At 64.7% G+C, this 19,663-nt stretch overlaps 2 protein-coding genes across 4 annotated transcripts; one reads left to right on the forward strand and one right to left on the reverse strand.

Annotated features, from left to right (window-relative positions):
• Positions 1-920: 920 nt before the first annotated feature.
• PFKM (phosphofructokinase, muscle) lies at positions 921-8,510 on the forward strand. 3 transcript variants are annotated; one of them, XM_075134034.1, is made up of 22 exons: positions 1,457-1,555; positions 2,195-2,268; positions 2,365-2,442; positions 2,646-2,835; positions 3,085-3,250; positions 3,359-3,403; positions 3,498-3,606; positions 3,678-3,773; positions 3,886-3,978; positions 4,066-4,191; positions 5,292-5,356; positions 5,475-5,538; positions 5,613-5,759; positions 5,998-6,068; positions 6,164-6,251; positions 6,345-6,497; positions 6,602-6,766; positions 6,890-6,951; positions 7,054-7,165; positions 7,287-7,386; positions 7,600-7,705; positions 7,847-8,510. In XM_075134034.1, the coding sequence occupies exons 1-22, from the start codon at positions 1,465-1,467 to the stop codon at positions 7,992-7,994; spliced, it is 2,349 nt and encodes a 782-aa protein (XP_074990135.1). In that variant the 5' UTR covers positions 1,457-1,464; the 3' UTR covers positions 7,995-8,510. The 3 variants fall into 3 exon arrangements, with proteins under 3 accessions (XP_074990133.1, XP_074990134.1, XP_074990135.1); XM_075134032.1 differs by having other exon boundaries at positions 921-1,555; positions 6,164-6,497; XM_075134033.1 differs by lacking the exons at positions 7,600-7,705; positions 7,847-8,510 and having other exon boundaries at positions 921-1,555; positions 7,287-7,587.
• Positions 8,511-8,987: 477 nt separating this feature from the next.
• On the reverse strand, positions 8,988-12,893 carry ASB8 (ankyrin repeat and SOCS box containing 8). The gene is made up of 3 exons (XM_075134046.1): positions 12,692-12,893; positions 10,843-10,947; positions 8,988-10,359 (listed from the first exon to the last, which is right to left on the reverse strand). Exons 1-3 carry the CDS (start codon positions 12,806-12,808, stop codon positions 9,727-9,729), a joined length of 855 nt encoding a protein of 284 aa, XP_074990147.1. The 5' UTR covers positions 12,809-12,893; the 3' UTR covers positions 8,988-9,726.
• Between the last annotated feature and the right edge of the window lie 6,770 nt (positions 12,894-19,663).

Here is a 19,663-nt window from a genome sequence, read left to right on the forward strand (position 1 = left end):
CATTACAGCCAATCCCTGTGGGCGCTCCTGCTACAGCTGATCCTGTTACAGCTGATCCCGTTACAGCCGATCCCATTACAGCCGATCCCGTTACAGCCGATCCCTGTGGGCGCTCCTGTTACAGCCGATCCCGTTACAGCCGATCCCTGTGGGCGCTCCTGCTACAGCCGATCCCGTTACAGCCGATCCCTGTGGGCGCTCCTGCTACAGCCGATCCCGTTACAGCCGATCCCTGTGGGTGCTCCTGCTACAGCCGATCCTGTTACAGCCGATCCCGTTACAGCCGATCCCTGTGGGCGCTCCTGCTACAGCCGATCCCGTTACAGCCGGTCCCGTTACAGCCGGTCCCGTTACAGCAGCGGCGGGCGATGGTGGCCGTCCCCGAGCTCTCCCCCGAGGCCTCCCGGCTCCTCGTCTCGGCCGCGCTCTCCCTCGCCGCCGTCCTCCTCTTCCTCACCTTCCTCCCCCCCGCCCCCAGGGGGGGGCACCCACCAGGTCAGTGCCCGCGGGCACCAGCAGGGAGGGCAGACTGGTCCCAGTAACGCGTACAGACTGGTGCCAGCAGCGTGAGCAGACTGGAACCAGCAGGGAATACAGACCGCAACCAGTGAGAACGACAGACTGATACCAGTAGAGAAGACACACTGGCACCAGTAAGGAGGACAGACTGATACCAGTAGGGAGGGCAGACCGGTACCCACAGGTAATGCAGACTGGCACCAGTAAGGAAGACAGACTGGTACCAGTAGGGAGGGCAGACTGGTACCAGTAAGGAGGACAGACTGGCACCAGTAGGGAGGGCAGACCAGTACCTGCAGGGAATACAGACTAGTACCAGTAAGGAATACAGAGTGGAACCAGCAGGGAATACAGACTGGAACCATTAAGGAGGACAGACTGGCACCAGTAAGGATAGACAGAAACTAGTAAGGAGGGCAGACAGATACCAGCAAGGAATACAGACTGGCACCAGTAAGGAATACAGACTGGCACCAGTCAGGAGGACAGACTGGCACCAGTAAGGAGAACAGACTGGCACCAGTCAGGATAGACAGAAACTAGTAAGGATGGCAGACAGATACCAGCAAGGAATACAGACCGGCACCAGTAAGGAGAACAGACTGGCACCAGTCAGGAGGACAGACCGGCACCAGTAAGGAATACAGACTGGCACCAGTCAGGAGGACAGACCGGCACCAGTAAGGAATACAGACTGGCACCAGTCAGGAGGACAGACCGGCACCCGCAGGACCGTGCCCCCCCATGCCAGGGAGGGGACACCCCCCCCCGCAGCCAGCGGGGCCGTCCCTCCCCCCGGGGGCCCCATTTAGGGGCCGGCGGGGCGGCGGGTGCCAGTCGGCGGGTGCCAGCGGGACGGGGGGCACCTCGCCGCCCTTCCCACCCTTTTTTTCTTTTTTTTTTTTGATTTTTTTACCCAATTTTCCTCTTTTTCCAGCCAAGAAGATGGCGCAGACGCCGCTGGGACACGGCCACGCCGAGAGCCTGGGCGCCGGCAAAGCCATCGCCGTCCTCACCTCCGGGGGGGACGCCCAGGGTAAGGGACACCCCGGTGACCCCGAAAGCCAGCGGTTGTGTCAGGGTCGAACCCCGTTTTGGGGAGAAACGAGGTGAAAATGGGACTTTGGTAGCCAGATCCTGCGGCCGGTTGAGTCGCTCCAATGGTTTTCTCCAGGTTGCGGTTTTGGGGGTGACCTTGGGATGGGGCAGAGTTAAGGGGAGTTTTGGGGTGCAGAGGGGGGGATCTGGGTGCACGTACCCCATGCCAAAATTTGGGGGGGGGGGCTTAAAGGGACGGCGGCAGCGCCGCCCCCGAAGCCGATGGGGTTGCCCAAAACCGCAGAGATTCAGCCCAAAGCTCGTCCTGCGCCCCAGGGATGGGGGGGGTACCCCAGTTGAGAGGCCGGGGGCGGGGGGGGGTTCATCCAGCCCGCGGGGGTCTCCGCTCGGCTCCCCCTCCGCCGCGGCGCTTGTCACCCGGTGTCACGCGGCGGGACGCGCCGCCGCTAAATGTCAACGGGGCAAAAATAACCCGGGCAGCTGTGGGGCCGGATCCGTGCCGGGGGGGGGGGCGGGGGGGGGGCCCCCCGAGCCTGGCGCTGTGCAAGGTGGGGGGGGGGCAGGAAACGATGGCTTTGGGGGGGTCCCCAGGGTGACGCTGTCCTCCTCCCCCCAGGCATGAACGCGGCCGTCCGTGCGGCGGTGCGGGTGGGCATCTACACCGGCGCCAAGGTCTACTTCGTGCACGAGGTTGGTGCTGACACCACCCCCCCAATATTCCCAGCCCCCCCCCCCAAACCTTGGGGTTTCATTTCAACATCAGGTTGTGTCTCCCCCCATTTCCAGGGCTACCAAGGGCTGGTGGACGGTGGGGACAACATCAAGGAGGCCACGTGGGAGAGCGTCTCCATGATGCTACAGCTGGTGAGCGGCCGCTGAGCCCGGCCAGCTCGGTGCACCGATGGCGGGGGGGGGGGGGCTGGGCAATACGGTGTAACCTTACGCCGCGACGCCTGAAAATAATCCGAAACCGGAGCCGGGATGGGAAGGGGGGGGGAGGAGGGATGGACAGACGGACATTGGGGTGCTGGTGGGGGGGACCCAGCACCCACGTAGGGGTCCCGCAGGGGGGTACGGTCATCGGTAGCGCCCGGTGTCAGGATTTTCGGACGCACGAGGGACGCCTGAAAGCCGCCCGGAACCTGGTAAAACGCGGCATCACCAACCTCTGCGTCATCGGCGGCGACGGCAGCCTCACCGGCGCCGATACCTTTCGGGCCGAGTGGAGCAGCCTCTTGGCCGAGCTGGTGAAAATGGGTACGTGTGTGTGTGTGTGTGTGTGTCCCCTCACGGGACCCCCCCCCCCCCCAAATTTCATCTGGGGGATGAAAAGGGGGGTTTGTACCAAAATCAGGGAGTCTGCGCCAAAATCGGGGGGCGGTCGTACACAAAAAGGTGGGGGTTTTTGCCCCACGCCGGAGGTTTGTGCTGGTGTTTGGCCCCGTAGGGATGTTTTTGGGGGGGGGGGGGGACAGAGGGAAAAGGGGGTGTCCCACCCTGCGGCAGGGGGGATCACAGCGGAGGAGGCGAAGAAATCGAGTCACCTGAACATCGTGGGCATGGTGGGCTCCATCGACAACGACTTCTGCGGCACTGACATGACCATCGGCACCGACTCGGCGCTGCACCGTATCACGGAGATCGTGGATGCCATCACCACCACGGCCCAGAGGTGACGGGGATCCCCCCCCCAGCGTCCCCCATTCCGGGATGGGGGAGACCCCAAGTGTCCAGGCCCCACTCGGGTTTGTCGTGGGGTGAAAACTCGTATCTCCCGCAGCCACCAACGGACCTTCGTGTTGGAGGTGATGGGTCGCCACTGCGGGTACGTCCCCGCGCTGCCACTCGGATCCGCCTCCCGATGAAGAAACTGTGAAAAAAAAAACCCTAAACAGCCTCTTTTTTTTACCCGCTTCCAGCTACCTGGCGCTCATCACTGCCCTGGCCTGCGGCGCCGACTGGGTCTTCATCCCCGAGTCCCCTCCTGAGGACGACTGGGAAGACCACTTGTGCCGGCGGCTGACGGAGGTAGGACGGGCTCCGGCGGGCACCTCGTCCCCGTCCCCGTCCCCATCGTCACCCCCTGGGTGCCCCCCCAGACCCGCCTGGGCGGCTCAAGGCTGAACATCATCATCGTGGCCGAGGGCGCCATCGACAAGCACGGCAAGGCCATCACCTCCGACGATATCAAAACCGTGAGCGGGGAGGGGAGGGGAACCCCCCCTTTTTTTTTTTTTTTTTCCCTTTTCCCAGCCCTTTTTCCGGCCCGGCTGCGGGGCCGGATCCAGGCGCATCCCTGTCTTGCAGCTGGTGGTGAAGCGTTTGGGATACGACACCCGCGTCACCATCTTGGGCCACGTCCAGCGCGGCGGGACGCCCTCCGCCTTCGACCGCATCCTGGTAGGCAGCTCCCTCCCACCCCGGCCCTGGGGGAGAGGGGGTCCGGGGGAGGGGGTAACGTCCCCGTCCCCGTCCCTGTCCCCGCAGGGCAGCCGGATGGGTGTTGAAGCTGTCATGGCTCTGCTGGAGGGGACCCCCGACACCCCCGCCTGCGTCGTCAGCCTCTCGGGCAACCAAGCCGTGCGCCTGCCCCTTATGGAGTGCGTCCAGTTGGTGAGCGGGGGGGGGGTGACCCCCAGGAGCACCCCTCGGGCTCCCCGCAGACGGGTGCGATGCAAGCCCAGCCAGTGCGGTGCAAACGCATCCAATGCGGTGCAAACCCGGCCAGCGCGGTGCAAAGACATCCAGTGCAACGCAAACCCAGCCGGGTGCGGTGCAAACCAGGCCAGCGCGGTGCAAATCCACGCGGTGCTGTGGAAATCTGGTCGGCACGGTTGCAAACCCGGCGGGTGCGATGCAAAGCCACACGGTGCAAAGCAAACCCATCCAGGGCAATGCAAACCCAGCCGGGTGCGGTGCAAATCCACGCGGTGCTGTGGAAATCTGGTCGGCACGGTTGCAAATCCAGCGGGTGCAAAGCAAACCCATCCAATGCAATGCAAACCCAGCTGGCACGGTGCAAATCCACGTGGTGCTGTGGAAATCTGGTCAGCACAGTTGCAAACCCGGCGGGTGCGATGCAAAGCCACACGGTGCAAAGCAAACCCATCCAGGGCAATGCAAACCCAGCCAGGGCAATGCAAACCCAGCCGGGTGTGGTGCAAATCCACGTGGTGCTGTGGAAATCTGGTCGGCACGGTTGCAAACGCAGCGGGGGCGATGCAAAGCCATCCGGTGCAAAGCAAACCCATCCAGGGCAATGCAAAGCCATCCAATGCAATGCAAACCCAGCGGGCGCGGTGCAAACCCAGCGGGCGCGGTGCAAACCCCATGGGTGCAGTGCAAATCCATGCAGTGCCATGGAAATCTGGTCGGCACGGTTGCAAACCCAGCGGGTGCGATGCAAACCCAGCCGGTGCAAAGCAAACCCCGCGGGTGCAGTACAAATCCATGCGGTGCTGTGGAAATCTGGTCGGCACGGTTGCAAACCCGGCGGGTGCAAAGCAAACCCATCCAATGCAATGCAAACCCATCCAGTGCAATGCAAACCCAGGCGGTGCGGTGCAAACCCAGCCGGCGCGGTGCAAACCCAGCCGGCGCGGTGCAAACCCAGCCGGCGCGGTGCAAACCCATGCGGTGCTGTGGAAATTTGGCTGGCACAGTTGCAAACCCCGCCGGTGCGGTGCAAACCCATCCTTTTTTGCTCCCCGCAGACCAAAGACGTGACGACGGCGATGAACGAGGGGCGCTTCGACGACGCCCTGAAGCTGCGGGGCCGGTGAGCGTCCGTACCCCATTCCCGTACCCCATTCCCGTACCCCATTCCGGTGAGCGTCCGTAGAGTCAGGGCTCCGGGGTTACCCACACCCACCTTCCCCCCCCCCCCCAATTTGCAGGAGTTTCCAAAACAACTGGAACGTGTACAAGCTGCTGGCACACATCCGCCCCCCCTCCACCAAGGTACGGCAGCGGGGAGGGGGTGGCGGGGACCCCCCCCACCGAACCCCACAACCCCAACTCCTCCCTCCCCGCAGAGCGGCTACACGCTGGCCGTGCTCAACGTGGGCGCCCCGGCCGCCGGCATGAACGCGGCCGTCAGGTCGACCGTGCGGATCGGCCTCATCCACGGGCACCAGATGCTGGCGGTGCACGACGGCTTCGAAGGGCTCGCCTACGGGAAGGTGCGATCCCCGGGGAAAAAGGGGGTGCGCATTGTGGGGTACGGTCCCAAAAAGCGGCAACCACGGTCCCATAGGGAAGGGGGATCCCCCCCCCCGGGACCTCCTTCCTCACCCCAGCCCCGTCATGGTTCAACCCCCAGCCCGGGGGGCATCGGGTTACCCCAATATCGCTCTGATGCGGCCGGCGCACCCCAAAATCCTTCTCCCGTTCCCTCCTAACTTGCTGCTTTCCCCCCAGGTGGAAGAGATCAGCTGGGAGAGGGTCGGCGGCTGGACGGGGCTGGGAGGATCCAAACTGGGGACGAAGAGGTAACGCTCCTCCCGGGGGGGATCCTGTGGGGGGGGTCCCCAAGTCGAGCCCCCCACCCTGGGTGGGCTCAGCCAGGGAGGTTTCACCCCCCCAGGACCTTGCCCAAGAAATATTTTGAGGAAATCAGCACCAACATCAGCAACTTTGGCATCCACGGGCTGATCATCATCGGCGGCTTCGAGGTGAGCGGGGAAGCGGTGGCGGCAGGGGGTGGGCAGCTGCCGGCACCCGGCACCCCCCCAACACCCCCCCGACACCCCCCCGACACCCCGCAGGCTTTCACGGGCAGCCTGGAGCTGATGGAGGGGAGGGCCAAGTACGAGGAGCTCTGCATCCCGCTCTGCATCATCCCCGCCACCGTCTCCAACAACGTCCCCGGCTCCGACTTCAGCATCGGCGCCGACACCGCGCTCAACACCATCACCACGGTGCGGCCCCGCACCCCCCCAGTCCCCTCCCCATTTAAAACCAACACCCGTTAACCTAAATCCCTTTTTTTTTTTTTCCATCCCAATTCTTCCACCTCCGCTAGACCTGTGACCGCATCAAGCAGTCGGCAGCCGGGACCAAGCGCCGCGTCTTCATCATCGAGACCATGGGCGGCTTCTGTGGCTACTTGGCCACCATGGCGGGGCTGGCGGCCGGCGCCGATGCTGCCTACATCTACGAGGAGCACTTCAACATCCGCGACCTGCAGGTTGGGGACCCCACGCACACCCCGTGTCCCCCCATTCCGGGCATCGCCGCAGCCCCGGGGTGGTGGGGGCCGCATTTATTCCCGCTTCCGAGCCCCCCAATACCCATTTCTTGCTCCCCGTAGGTCAACGTGGAGCATTTAACCGAGAAGATGAAGACGACGGTGAAGAGGGGGCTGGTGCTCAGGTACGTCCCCGGGGTGGGATGGGATGGGGGGGTGGGGGGGCGGCTGAGACCTGCCGCGCTCGTGCCACCCCCCACGAGCCCACCTCCCTCCGCCTGGCGCAGGAACGAGCGGTGCAACGAGAACTACACCACCGACTTCATCTACAACGTCTACTCGGAGGAAGGGAAGGGCATCTTCGACTGCCGGAAAAACGTCCTGGGACACATGCAGCAGGTACGGACCCCCCCCCGGGTAGCAGGAACGTGGCCCCCCCAGGGAAGGGGCTGCAGGTTGGGAGACCCTCGCCCGGGGTTTTACCCCCGCCTCCATTCACCCGGCGGCTTTTCCGGCGCAGGGCGGCACCCCGACCCCCTTCGACAGGAATTTCGGCACCAAAATGGGTGCCAAGGCGGTGGCCTGGATCACCGGGAAGATCAAGGAGTGCTCCCGACACGGTGGGTGCCACACCGGGAGCGGGGGGGTTCTCTGCCTTGTTTCCAAAGCCCCCCCACCCTTCCCCACAGCCAAAAGCAAACCCCCGTCTCTTTCCCGAGGTGCACGCGTGTTCCGATATCTCAATGCAAAGGGCTCCCCTGCAGATTTTGGGGGGTGCTCTCCTCTCCTGAAGGGTCCAAAACACTGAGCCCGCTCCCCGCTTCCCCTCGCAGGTCGGATCTTTGCCAACACGGCCGACTCGGCTTGTCTGCTGGGCATGCGCAAGCGCAGCCTCGTCTTCCAGCCCATCACCGAGCTCAAGGAGCAGACGGACTTCGAGTAGGTGCCCCCCTTTTTCCCCTCCCGCACCCCTGAGACCGTGCCCCAGTCTCAGGAAGGATAAATACAGGAATGTTTCCCCGGGCGAAGCAGCGTTGTTTCCATCCGGGACCATCACGCCGCCCTCTCCCTCTCACCCAGGCACCGCATCCCGAAGGAACAGTGGTGGCTGAAGCTTCGTCCCATCCTAAAAATCCTGGCCAAGTACAACATCGAGCTGGACACCTCGGAGAAAGCCCACCTGGAGCACATCACGCGCAAGGGGATCTCGCTCGAGTCCAACATCTAAAAAGCGATCGCCGGCACGGCTTCCCCCGCCCCAGACCACGTCCCCGTGTCGCTCCGGGGAACCTCCGAAACAAGCGCTTCCCGCTGTAGCTCGCACCCCCCGGGAAGCCAGGCAGCACCTCCACGCCCCGAGGGCACCCGCTGCCTCGGCAAAAGAGCGGTTTTCCCAAAGCAGAGGGTTTCCTCAGGGTAAATTTTGGGTTGGTTTAGGTATTTTATGGGCTTTTTAAACAGAAAAGCGGTTCCCCAAGCGTTGCGGTGGGATGTAGCGATGAGCTGAGAACAAACGGTCTGGGTCAAGTCCCCAGGGCACCACTTTAGTGTTAAAAATTCAGAATTAAGATGCTTCAATAAACTCGTCACTCACTCGTGGTGGCAAACACGAATCATGCTCCAACGCTCCGGCGCTCACCCCCTGGGGAAGGCGAACGTGGCTCCCACAGCCCCGCACGCACCCCCGGTCCCGACGGCTTCGTTTCCCAGCACAACAGGGAGGAATAAAATATATATAATCTGATTTTTTTTCTCCCATAAAGCAATTATCAAAGTTTACCCGCCTGACTTCGCCTCCGAGAGCATGGGGCAGCTCTCCCGGGATCCCTGGGCGAGGAATGCGCACGGGGAGGATGATGCAGCTCGGTGCATCGTCAAGATCCCAAAAAACCCCCAGATAAGGGCGGAGGCGCGGGTGGGGGAGCAGCGAGGGGGATTGGAGGGGACAGGCCGCGGTCGGAGGTAAAACCCACGCAGAACTCGTCAGCGCGAGGGTTTAACAAGGCGTCACCACGGACGGGGTGCCGTTACGGTTCTCAGAGGCGTGACGGGGACTGTACGTGATGCCGAAAACAAGCACGGGAACGAAACCACCACCAGCAGCACCCCCAAAACCCCACCCTGACGCACCCTCCCCGTTCAGGGAGGACCCCAAAAGAGCGCGGCCGACCCCCCTGCGCTCCCTCGCTGCGCCCAGCCGCGAGCGTGCGACACACACACCTTCCAGCGCGCGGCGAGCCGTTTATTTCCGTGAATACACGACGGCGCGTGCGGGGAGGCCGCTGCCGCCGGGAGCGAGCCGTGCCGAACAGAGAGCGGGCGCTGCCCACGGGGGTCCTGCCCGGTGCCCCGCTACCGGCACATCCTCACGCCTCCTCCTAAAATCTGTATGTACACGCACAGAAAGAAAATCAACACCAAAACGGTGAGTTGACGGTGCAAAACCAAGTCCCGCAGGACTTCTCCGGCTCCGACAACGCCTTTTCTTGATTTTCTGTCTCAGGTCCTTCAAAGAAGGAGGGTTTCCCCGTTCTCCCCACACCTAGAAAGCCTTCCTTTCCCCACGGTCTGCCCCAACGCCAAAAAAAAAAAAAAAAGGGAAAAAAAACCAGGTTAATCCAACAGCTGGGATATAATTTGCCATTAAAGGGGGATTGTTCATCTCACGAGGCCGAAATTGAGGGGAAAGCGCGTGGGAGGAGCCGCCGAGCAGGCGTTGGGGGCAGAGAGAGACAACACGGAGCCGTCTGCGAGGCACCGATGGATCCCCGCTGCCCTGCGCCCGCTCAGGCGGAAGAGCGGAGCAGGGTGAAACCCGGGACGGCGACCGGGAAGGGAAATCTGGCACCCGCGAGTCCCAAAACCAAGCTGTCAACCTCATTCCCGGCGCTGCCGCGAGGAAGCGGTGATGAAGGGAGCCGAACGCCGGCGCGGAAGAAGCCCGGCGCCTCGTCTTTCGCTTAGCTAAGGAGCAAGACGTACTCCTTCAGGCAGGTGGGCAAGGGCAGCTGCTTCACCGCCTCCGGCAGGAACCGCACGCCCAGGCTGCGGCGCACGGCGTAACGCGACAGCGTCTGTAGGGTACCGGGGACCGAGCAGAGCAGGGTGAGCTTTTCACAGAGCTGCTGATCCCTGGTCACCTCCCAGGGCATGCTGCCGTTTTTTCTCAGCTCAAAATGTCCGATAGCTCGATGGAGAAGATCGAAGCAGGAATCCTCGCGTTCCGTACCCAATCCCCGAACCAGCAACGCCACCAATCGCGAGATGGGGGTTTGACCTTTCAAATTAACCACCCGAACCTCCGCCCCGAAGTCGAGCAGGATGCTGACGCTCTCCAGGTTACCCTTCATGGCTGCCCAGCTGAGCGGCGTGTCGTTGTTGTAATCGCGGGCGTTCACCAAAGCGCCGTTCTCCAGCAGCGACCGCACGCACTCGGCGTTGTTCTTGAAGGCGGCCCAGTGGAGCGGGGTGTCCTTGTTGCCGTCCAGCGCGTTGGGGTTGGCCCCGTACTCCAGGAGGATTTCCACGCAGGTTTCGTCCTTTTCCGCCGCGTAGTGAAGGGCTGTTCGGTTGTAGCCATCCAGGGCGTTGACCTGCAGGAGAAGGGGAGGGAGGAGAAAGGATTTAGGGGTCACCGAGGTACCCCAGCTCCTGCCGGCGTCAGGGGAAGCTCCACCGGCGCTGCGCGAAACCGTTCCCACATCCCAAATTTAGCGGGTGGGAAAATGAGGCAGGGAGTGGGGGGTACGACCTGCCGGCGGCCAGAAGGAAGTGCCAAAAATCAGGGAATATATGGATTTCAATTCTTCCTTCAGGCTTCCACCGCAAAACTCCCTCCCCGGAGGAGCGGGCACCCCCGAGATCTCGGGCACAAACATTTCACTCTCTGCTGGGACGAGAAACCTTCACTTGGGGCCATTTAGCCCTAAGAGGGGCACAAAACCGGCACTGCTTAAAACCATCGGCTCAAATCTCAGCTGTTTATCAGCGCCCGCCGCCGCCTCCTGACTTCCCGGCCCCTTTTCAAAGGGACCTTTGCGTTTTTTAACGCGTTTTTGTTCTTTCAAAACCTTTACCTCCGCTCCTTTCTGCAGCAGCAGCTCGACGCAGTCGGCGTCAGCCACCATACAGGCGCAGTGCAGCGGTTTCAGGGTGCCGTGCATGCAGTTCACATCCGCGCCCTGCGAAAAGACAGGAAACCACAGCCGGGATTAGCAAACCCACCCGTTCTTGGCCCTTTTCCACCCCCAAGCCAGCGGCTGATGCGCCTTGATTTGCATCGTTAGAAAAGGTTTATTAATAGATACCCGGCGTAACGCTCCTGCGCAAGCCCTGGGGTTTGTTTTCAGGCCGGGTACCGCGGTTACACAGAGCTCCCCGCCGGGCAGAAGCGCTCGACAGTCTGTGTCCTTGCTCCCAGCCTTGGTTTTAATTAATTCATCCTCACTAAACGATGCCTGAAGAAACCCGGGTGCCGCAGGGGTCTGGCATAACCCCTGCAGAGGTTCGCTGCCCGGCTCTCTGCTCCGGCAGGATCAGGAGGAACGGCTGGTGCGAGGCCGACAGCGGGCACAGCACTGGGGGGGTGTGGAAGCGCAAGCGGGGCGCTCCGCCTCCGGTAAATAAACCGGCCGCTGTTCAAAAGCCACCGGGTGAGGCTCCGGCACAGCCTGAGCTGCCCTGGGAGCATCCCCTGCCGGGAGGCAGCCCCGGGGGCTTGCGGGCTTTGAAAGGGCATCTCCGAGGAGGTTTAAGAGGCTCGGCGGAGCCCTCGCCACCCGAAATAGCTCAGCAGCTGCCCGGATCAGTCAGGCTTAGCCAGGGCTCTCCGCTGCCCCTAAGAGCGACCCGGGCTGAGGCGAAGCTCCCAGACCTGCCCTGCGCGGGGCCAAGGGCGGGCGCAGGCACAAGAACCTCACCCCGACGGGCCTTAGAATCACAGGATCAGGAAGGTTGGAAAAGACCTCTGAGATCATCGAGTCCAACCGCCAACCCAACCCCCCACGCCCACCACACCACGTCCCCAAGCGCCTCACCCACACGGCTTTTAAATCCCCCCAGGGATGGGGACCCCACCACCTCTCTGGGCAGCCTGGTCCAAGGCCTGACCACTCTTTCCGTAAAGAAATTTCTCCTCATGTCCCATCTAAACCTCCCCTGGCGCAACTTGAGGCCATTTCCTCTCGTCCCATCGCTGTCACTTGGGAGAAGAGACCGACCCCCCCCCTCGCCCCAACCTCCCTTCAGGGAGCTGTAGAGCGATGAGGTCTCCCCTCTCCTCCTCTTCTCCAGGCTGAACACCCCCAGTTCCCTCAGCCGCTCCCCATCAGACTTGTGCTCCAGGCCCTTCCCCAGCTCCGTTGCCCTTCTCTGGACACGCTCCAGCACCTCCATGTCCTTCTTGTGGTGAGGGGCCCAGAACCGAACACAGGATTCGAGGTGCGGCCTCACCGGTGCCCAGCACAGGGGCACGATCACCTCCCTGCTCCTGCTGGCCACACGACTTCTGATACAGGCCAGGATGCCGCTGGCCTTCTTGGCCACCTGGGCACACGGCCGCCTCACGTTCAGCTGTCGACCAGCACCCCCAGGTCCTTTTCCTCCGGGCAGCTTTCCAGCCGCTCTCCCCCAAGCCTGCAGCGTTGCTGGGGTTGGTGTGACCCAAGTGCAGGACCCGGCACTTGGCCTTGTTGGATCTCACACAACTGGCCCGGGCCCATGGATCCGGCCTTCAAGCAGCGGGGAGCGATGCCCACCGCCCGGCCCGGCCCTCCAGCCGCCAAACGGGGACAGAAACCCTCCCGCAGCACCGGGGCTCCCCGCTGGCTCACGGAGGGGGTGTCGCACCTCGGCCCCCTCCCCTAAACCCCTCCGTTTCCTTCACGCAGCGGCCCAGGGCCGGGCCGGGCCCCGGGGGCGGCTCACCCTGCCGATAAGATCCTCCACGTTGTCCCGCGGAAAGGAGCGGATGGCGGCGATGGTGCGGATGAGCCGCTCCGACAGCGAATACTTGCTCTGGATGCTCTGCATGATGTACCACATAGTGCGGGCCGGCCGGCCGGCCGCCTCCGCATGCCCCGGGCGGCCCCGTCGAGCCCCCGGCGACAGGCCCCGACGGGCCCCGCCGCTGCGGCGGGGAGGGGCGGGAGCGGGAAGAGCTGCCCGGGCCGCACCGAGTGCCGCGGGGGGTCCCGGAGGGGTCCGGGGGGGGTCGCGGGGGGTCCCGGGGGTCCCGGGGGGGGTCCCGGGGCTCCGCGCGGTCCCAGTGCGGCCGCTCCAAGCCCAGCGGGAGGCGGAAACCGCCAGCACCCGGAAGTGACGGGAGTGCGCAGCGGCGCATGCGCAGCTGCAGGCCGCGCCCCCTCCCCGCCCACCTCTCCGCCAATCCGGCTCCCGGCGTTCCTCGAGGCTCCGCCTTCTCCGGGCTATTCCGTCCCCGCCTTCGGAGGTCCCGCCCTCCTCTCTGGGCTCTCCTCCAATCGCCAGCCGCTCCCGCCCGTAAGCCCCGCCCCTCTCCCGGCTCTCCACCAATCCGCCCTCTCCCTGCGCACCCGCTGGGTTCCGGTGGCCCCAACTGGGAGCGCTGGGGGGACCCCCGGCTCCGGCGTCGCCATGGCAACGGGGCCTGGCGCACCCCCAGAGCGCCCTGGGCCCAGGCCCGCAGGTGCCACCCGGGGGGACAGCGCTGCTGGGTGACACCGGGGGTCCCCGCGAGGGTGACACCGGGGGGTCCCTAAACAGGGTGACACCGGGGGGTCCCTGCTCTGGGTGACACCGGGGGGACCCTGTGAGGGTGACACTGGGTGGTCCCTAAACAGGGTGACACCGGGGGGTCCCTGCGCTGGGTGACACTGGGGGGTCCCTAAACAGGGTGACACCGGGCTGTCCCTGTGAGGGTGACACTGGGGTGTCCCTGTGCTGGGTGACACCGGAGTGTCCCTGTGAGGGTGACACCAGGGGATCCCTAAACAGGGTGACACTGGACTGTCCCTGTGAGGGTGACACCAGGGTGTCCCTGCACTGGGTGACACCGGGGGGTCCCTGTGAGGGTGACACCAGGGGATCCCTAAACAGGGTGACACTGGACTGTCCCTGTGAGGGTGACACCGGGGGGTCCCTGTGCTGGGTGACATCGGGGGGTCCCTGTGAGAGTGACACCAGAGGCTCCCTGCACGGGTGATACTGGGGTGTCCGTGTGCTGGGTCACACCAGGGCATCACCGTGGGGAACGGGGTTTGGGTGTTTGTCCCCGCCTGTTGGGGACAGTTGGATGGTGGCTGAGTGTGCTCCTGCCTCGGACACCCAAGCGGGCTGTCACCACAGCCCAGCCCTGTCACACGGGCTGGCTCGGCAGCCTGAGGGGTGACAGCCCAGCCGGGGGTGACCCAGCACCCCGACACAGTGACAGCCGGCTTGGGGGGTGACCCTGAAAGGGTGACAGTCCAGCCCAGGGGTGACCCAGCACCCCAACATGGTGACAGCCAAGCTTGGGGGGTAACCCAACACCCTGAAAGGGTGACAGTCCAGCCCAGGGGTGACCCGACAGCCTGATGGGTGACAGCCAAGCTTGGGGGGTGACTAAGCACCCAGACATGGTGACAGCCCAGCCCAGGGGTGAACCCAACACCCCAACACGGTGACATCCAGGCTTGGGGGTGACACAACCTGAAAGGGTGACAGCCAAGCTTAGGGGCTGACCCAACACCCCAACACGATGACAGCTAAGCTTGGGGGGTGACCCAACACCCTGAAAGGGTGACAGTCCAGCCCAGGGGTGACCTGACAGCCTGATGGGTGACAGCCGAGCTCGAGGGGTGACCCAGCACCCCAACACAGTGACAGCCAAACTTGAGAGTGTGACCCAACACCCTGAAAGGGTGACAGCCCAGCCTGAGGGTGACCCAACAGCCTGACAGGTGACAGCCAAGCTTGAGGGGTGACTAAGCACCCAGACATGGTGACAGCCCAGCCCAGGGGTGAACCCAACACCCCAACACGGTGACATCCAGGCTTGGGGGTGACACAACCTGAAAGGGTGACAGCCCAGCCCAGGGGTGACCCGACAGCCTGACAGGCGACAGCCGAGCTCGGGGGGTGACCCAGCACCCCGACACAAGTGACACTGGGACTTGCACCCCTAAACCTGCCGGGGACCGAACCGCCTGTGCCATGGCACCAACCCCCCACAGTGACCATCGCTGCCAGCTCACACCCGCCACCAGTTCAAACCAGTGACTCCCAGTCCGGCTGCTCAGCCAACAGCCGCCGGGCCCAACCCTTGCTCGGGGCGGGAAGGGTTAAAACCATAGAGCTGAGCGGGGGGCGGGTGGGAGCTGGGGGTCCCTCCTGCCCGGGGGGGGTCCCCAATGGAGGGGGGGGTACTGGGTGCCCCCCCTCTTCCTCCCGTGTCCCCCCCTTGGCGGCTCCATCCAGCTGCAAACATCTGGTGGGAGCGTTTGGGGGGGCTGGAGGACCCCAACTCTCAGCCCAATGCCCCCCCCAGCTGCCAACATCTGGTTGAATTGGGGTGCTGGGGGGGGGGGCACTGACACCCCCCCTCCCTCCAGCTGCAAGGGCCCAGTGGGGTGTTTTGGGGGAGGGGGGGGAGCCGTGTCCCCCCCTTGTCCCCCCCCAGCTGCCAACATCTGGCGCCAGGCAGGATGGGGGGGGGCAAAAGACCCCCCCTGCCCCCCAAAGCCCCCCCGGCTGCAAACCCCCAGCACCAGCAGGACCCCCAGAAGGGCCCCGTCCCCCCCAGTACCCCCACAAATCCGGACACACCGGGGGGGGATGACACCCCAAAACCCCCCAGACACACTGGGGAGGGGGGGGACACCCCAAAACACCCCCCCGGGGCCTGTCCTGCCGCCGAACCCAGGCCCGCAATGGCGGGGGGGCCCCCCCATCTCCTCCCGCACCCCTTGGCCGTACCCCCCTGGGGGGGGTCCCTTCCCCATGGCGGGGTGTGGGGGGACATTCGGGGCCGGTGGCGGGGGGCCGAAGCCCCCCGACCATAGAGCTGCGCCATCCGGCAGCCGGCGGGCGCCGAGGGCGGCCATGCGGGGAGGCCCTTCCGCTCGCGGCCTCCCCGCTCCCCGCTCCCGCTCCGGCCCACCCGCCGCTCCCCACCGCCGCCCCCCGGGCCCCCCCAGGCCCCCCGGCCAGGCCGGCCGCAGCGGTGAGTCGGGGCCAGGGACCCCCCCCTCCCCCCCAAAAAAAAAAGGAGGGCGGACAGGGCCCCCCCCCCCTTTTCCCCTTCTCGGTGCCCCCCGAGATGGCGGCGATGCTCGGGGCAGAGTCGGGGGGAGCGTAGCCCCCCCCCCCCCAGCTTGGGGGGGCCCCTCCATGAGAGGAGTGGGGGCCATGGCGGCGGGGGATGCCGGTGGGATGGGGAGGGGGATGCTTCAAACCCCAACCCATGGCCTTGGTGCCCCCCCAACCTCTCAGCCTCAGGAGAGGAAACTGAGGCACGGAGGAGTTCGGGACCCCCCTTGGGGTGCAGCTGGGACCCCCCCTTGGGGTGCCCCCACGTCACCCCATCTCTTTGCCTGCTCCTTCTCCCACCCCCCCCCTTCCCGGGCAGGGTCCCCCCGTCTGAACGTGCTGGGACGGCGGCGATGGACGCGGAGGGGGAGCCGTCCGCCCGGGACCCCCGGGACGCCGAGCTGCCGGAGGGGACCTGTGCAGGTGAGCCCCCCCAAAGCGGCGCCTGGCCACGGTGAGGGGCTCGGCCGGGGTGTCCCCATGCGGGGTGTCCCCATGGCATCGCGGGGAGCGGGGTGGTGAGTCTTTTTTGGGGGTCCCCCGTGGACCTGCGCCGACCCAGCGATGGAGGGATACGCTGACCCCGCGGCATGGGGATCCCCCAGTCCTGGGGGGTGGGGGGGTCCTGATCCCGGAGGGTGTGGGTGTCTCATTCCCATAGTATGGGGGTACCCCGATCCCAGGGTATGGGGGTGCCCCAGGGATGTGGGGATGTCCTATTTCCATGGCACGGGGGTACCCTAGTCCTGGGGTACAGGGATGTGCCATTCCCATGGCATGGGGTACCCCGATCCTGGGGTATGGGGGTGTCCTAGGGGATGTCCCATTCCCATGGCATGGGGTACCCCGATCCTGGGGTATGGGGGTGTCCTAGGGGATGTCCCATTCCCATGGCATGGGGTACCCCGATCCTGGGGTATGGGGGTGTCCTAGGGGATGTCCCATTCCCATAGCATGGGGTTACCTTAATCGCAAGATATGGGGGTGCCCCGATCCCAAGGTGTGGGAATGCTCCAGTCCCTTGGAGTGGGGATACCCCATTCCCCTGGCATAGGGATACCCCGATCCCCGGGTACGGGGATGCCCCAACCCCACAGCATGGGGATGTCCCGATCCCAGGGTGCAGGGATGTCCCGATCACACGGTGGGGGGATGCCCTGATTTGGGGGTTCAGGGATGTCCCATTTTTGTGGCACAGGCATGTTCCAATCCTGGGGTGCAGGAGTACCCCATTCCTGTGGCATTGAGATACCCCGGTCCCGGGGTGCAGGGATGTCCTGATCACACGGCATGGGAATGCCCTGATTTGGGGGTGCAGGGATGTCCCAATCCCACGGTATGGGGATGCCCCGATCTCGGGGTGCAGGGATGTCCTGATCACACGGCATGGGAATGCACTGATTTGGGGGTGCAGGGATGTCCCGATCCCATGGCATGGGAATGCCCCGATCTCGGGGTGCACAGATGTCCCAATCCCACGGTGTGGAGATGCCCAGATCCAGGGGTGCAGGGATGTCCCGATCACATGGCATAGGGATGCCCTGATTTGGGGGTGCAGGGATATCCCAATGGCATGCTGTGGAGATGCCCCAGTCATGGGGTGCAGGGGTGCCCCATTGCTGTGGCATGGGGACACTCCAATCCTGGGGTGGAGGGATGTCCCAGTCCCACGGTGTGGGGATGCCCCAATCCTGGGGTGCACGGATGTTCCAAACCCACGGTGTGGGGATGCCCCAATCTCAGGGTGCAGGGATGTCCCAATCCCACGGTGTGGGGATACCCCGATTCCGGGGTGCAGGGATGTCCCAGTCCCATGGTGGGGAGATGCCCAGATCCAGGGGTGCAGGGGTGCCCTTGCTCCTGCACCATGGGGATGCCCCGATCCTGGGGTGCAGGGATGTCCCAGTCCCACGGTGTGGGGATGCCCCGATCCCGGGGTGCAGGGATGTCCCAGTCCCACGGTGTGGGGATGCCCCGATCCCGGGGTGCAGGGATGTCCCAATCCCACGGCGTGGGGATGCCCCAATCCCGGGGTGCAGGGATGTCCCAGTCCCACGGTGTGGGGATGCCCCGATCCCGGGGTGCAGGGATGTCCCAATCCCATGGTGGGGATGCCCCAATCCTGGGGTGCAGGGATGTCCCAATCCCACGGTGTGGGGATGCCCCGATCCCGGGGTGCAGGGATGTCCCAATCCCACGGTGTGGGGATGCCCCAATCTCGGGGTGCAGGGATGTCCCAGTCCCACGGCGTGGGGATGCCCCGATCCCGGGGTGCAGGGCTGCCCTGCTCCCACGGTGTTTCCCGGTACCCCAACTCCAGCCATGGTCTGCAGAGGGAATTTGGGCTCCGGGGCTCCCCTCGGCGGTGCCATCCACACGCCTGTCCCTGCCCGGGGACACGCTGTCCCCGGCCCCAGCTCCGGGCCTGTCCCGTGCGTGAACCTCCTCCCGCACCCCGAGCCCGGACACTTGTCCTCGGGGTGGGACGGGGCGGGATGGTGGGGACACACGGCGGGGGCTGAGCCCGGAGTTAAACCTGGGCTTGGGAGCGGGACGGGGGGGTCACTGCTGTCCCCAAACCGGAGAGGGGACGGGGAAGGTGGAAAAGGGATGGAGAAGGGCCAGAGGGGATGGGGAAGGGGTGGAGGTGGTGGGGAAGGGCCAGAGGGGATGGGGAAGGGGTAGAGGGGATGGGGAAGGGGTGGAGGTGGTGGGGAAGGGCCAGAGGGGATGGAGAAGGGCCAGAGGGGATGGGGAAGGGGTGGAGGTGGTGGGGAAGGGCCAGAGGGGATGGGGAAGGGGTGGAGGTGGTGGGGAAGGGCCAGAGGGGATGGGGAAGGGCCAGAGGGGATGGGGAAGGGGTAGAGGGGATGGGGAAGGGGTGGAGGGGATGGGGAAGGGGTGGAGGTGGTGGGGAAGGGCCAGAGGGGATGGGGAAGGGGTAGAGGGGATGGGGAAGGGGTAGAGGTGGTGGGGAAGGGCCAGAGGGGATGGACAAGATGGAAAAGGGATGGAGAAGGGGAACAGGGGGTGAGGAAGGGACAGAGAGGATGGAGCAGGTACAAATGGGATGGGGAAGGGCCAGAGGGAACGGGGAAGGGCCAGAGGGGATGGGGAAGGGCCAGAGGGGATGGGGAAGGGGGAGAGGCGGTGGGGAAGGGCCAGAGGGGACGGGGAAGGGCCAGAGGGGATGGAGAAGTTAGAAAAGGGGATGGGGAAGGGCTAGAGGTGGTGGGGAAAGGGCAGAGGGGATGGGGAAGGTATAGAAGTGGTGGGGAAGGGGCAGAGGGGATCGAGAAGGTGGAAAAGGGATGGAGAAGGGCCAGAGGTGATGGGGAAGGGGTGGAGGGGATGGGGAAGGGCCAGAGGTGATGGGGAAGGGGTGGAGGGGATGGGGAAGGGCCAGAGGTGATGGGGAAGGGGTGGAGGTGGTGGGGAAGGGACAGAAGGGATGGAGCAGGTACAAATGGGATGGGGAAGGGGCAGAGGGGATGGGGAATGGGCAGAGGTGGTGGGGAAGGGCCAGAGGGAATGGGGAAGGGGTAGAGGGGATGGGGAATGGGCAGAGGTGGTGGGGAAGGGCCAGAGGGAATGGGGAAGGGGTAGAGGTGGTGGGGAAGGGGCAGAGGTGGT

Source organism: Calonectris borealis, chromosome 30, assembly GCF_964195595.1.
Source record: "Calonectris borealis chromosome 30, bCalBor7.hap1.2, whole genome shotgun sequence".
Classification (NCBI taxonomy): Eukaryota; Metazoa; Chordata; class Aves; order Procellariiformes; family Procellariidae; genus Calonectris; species Calonectris borealis.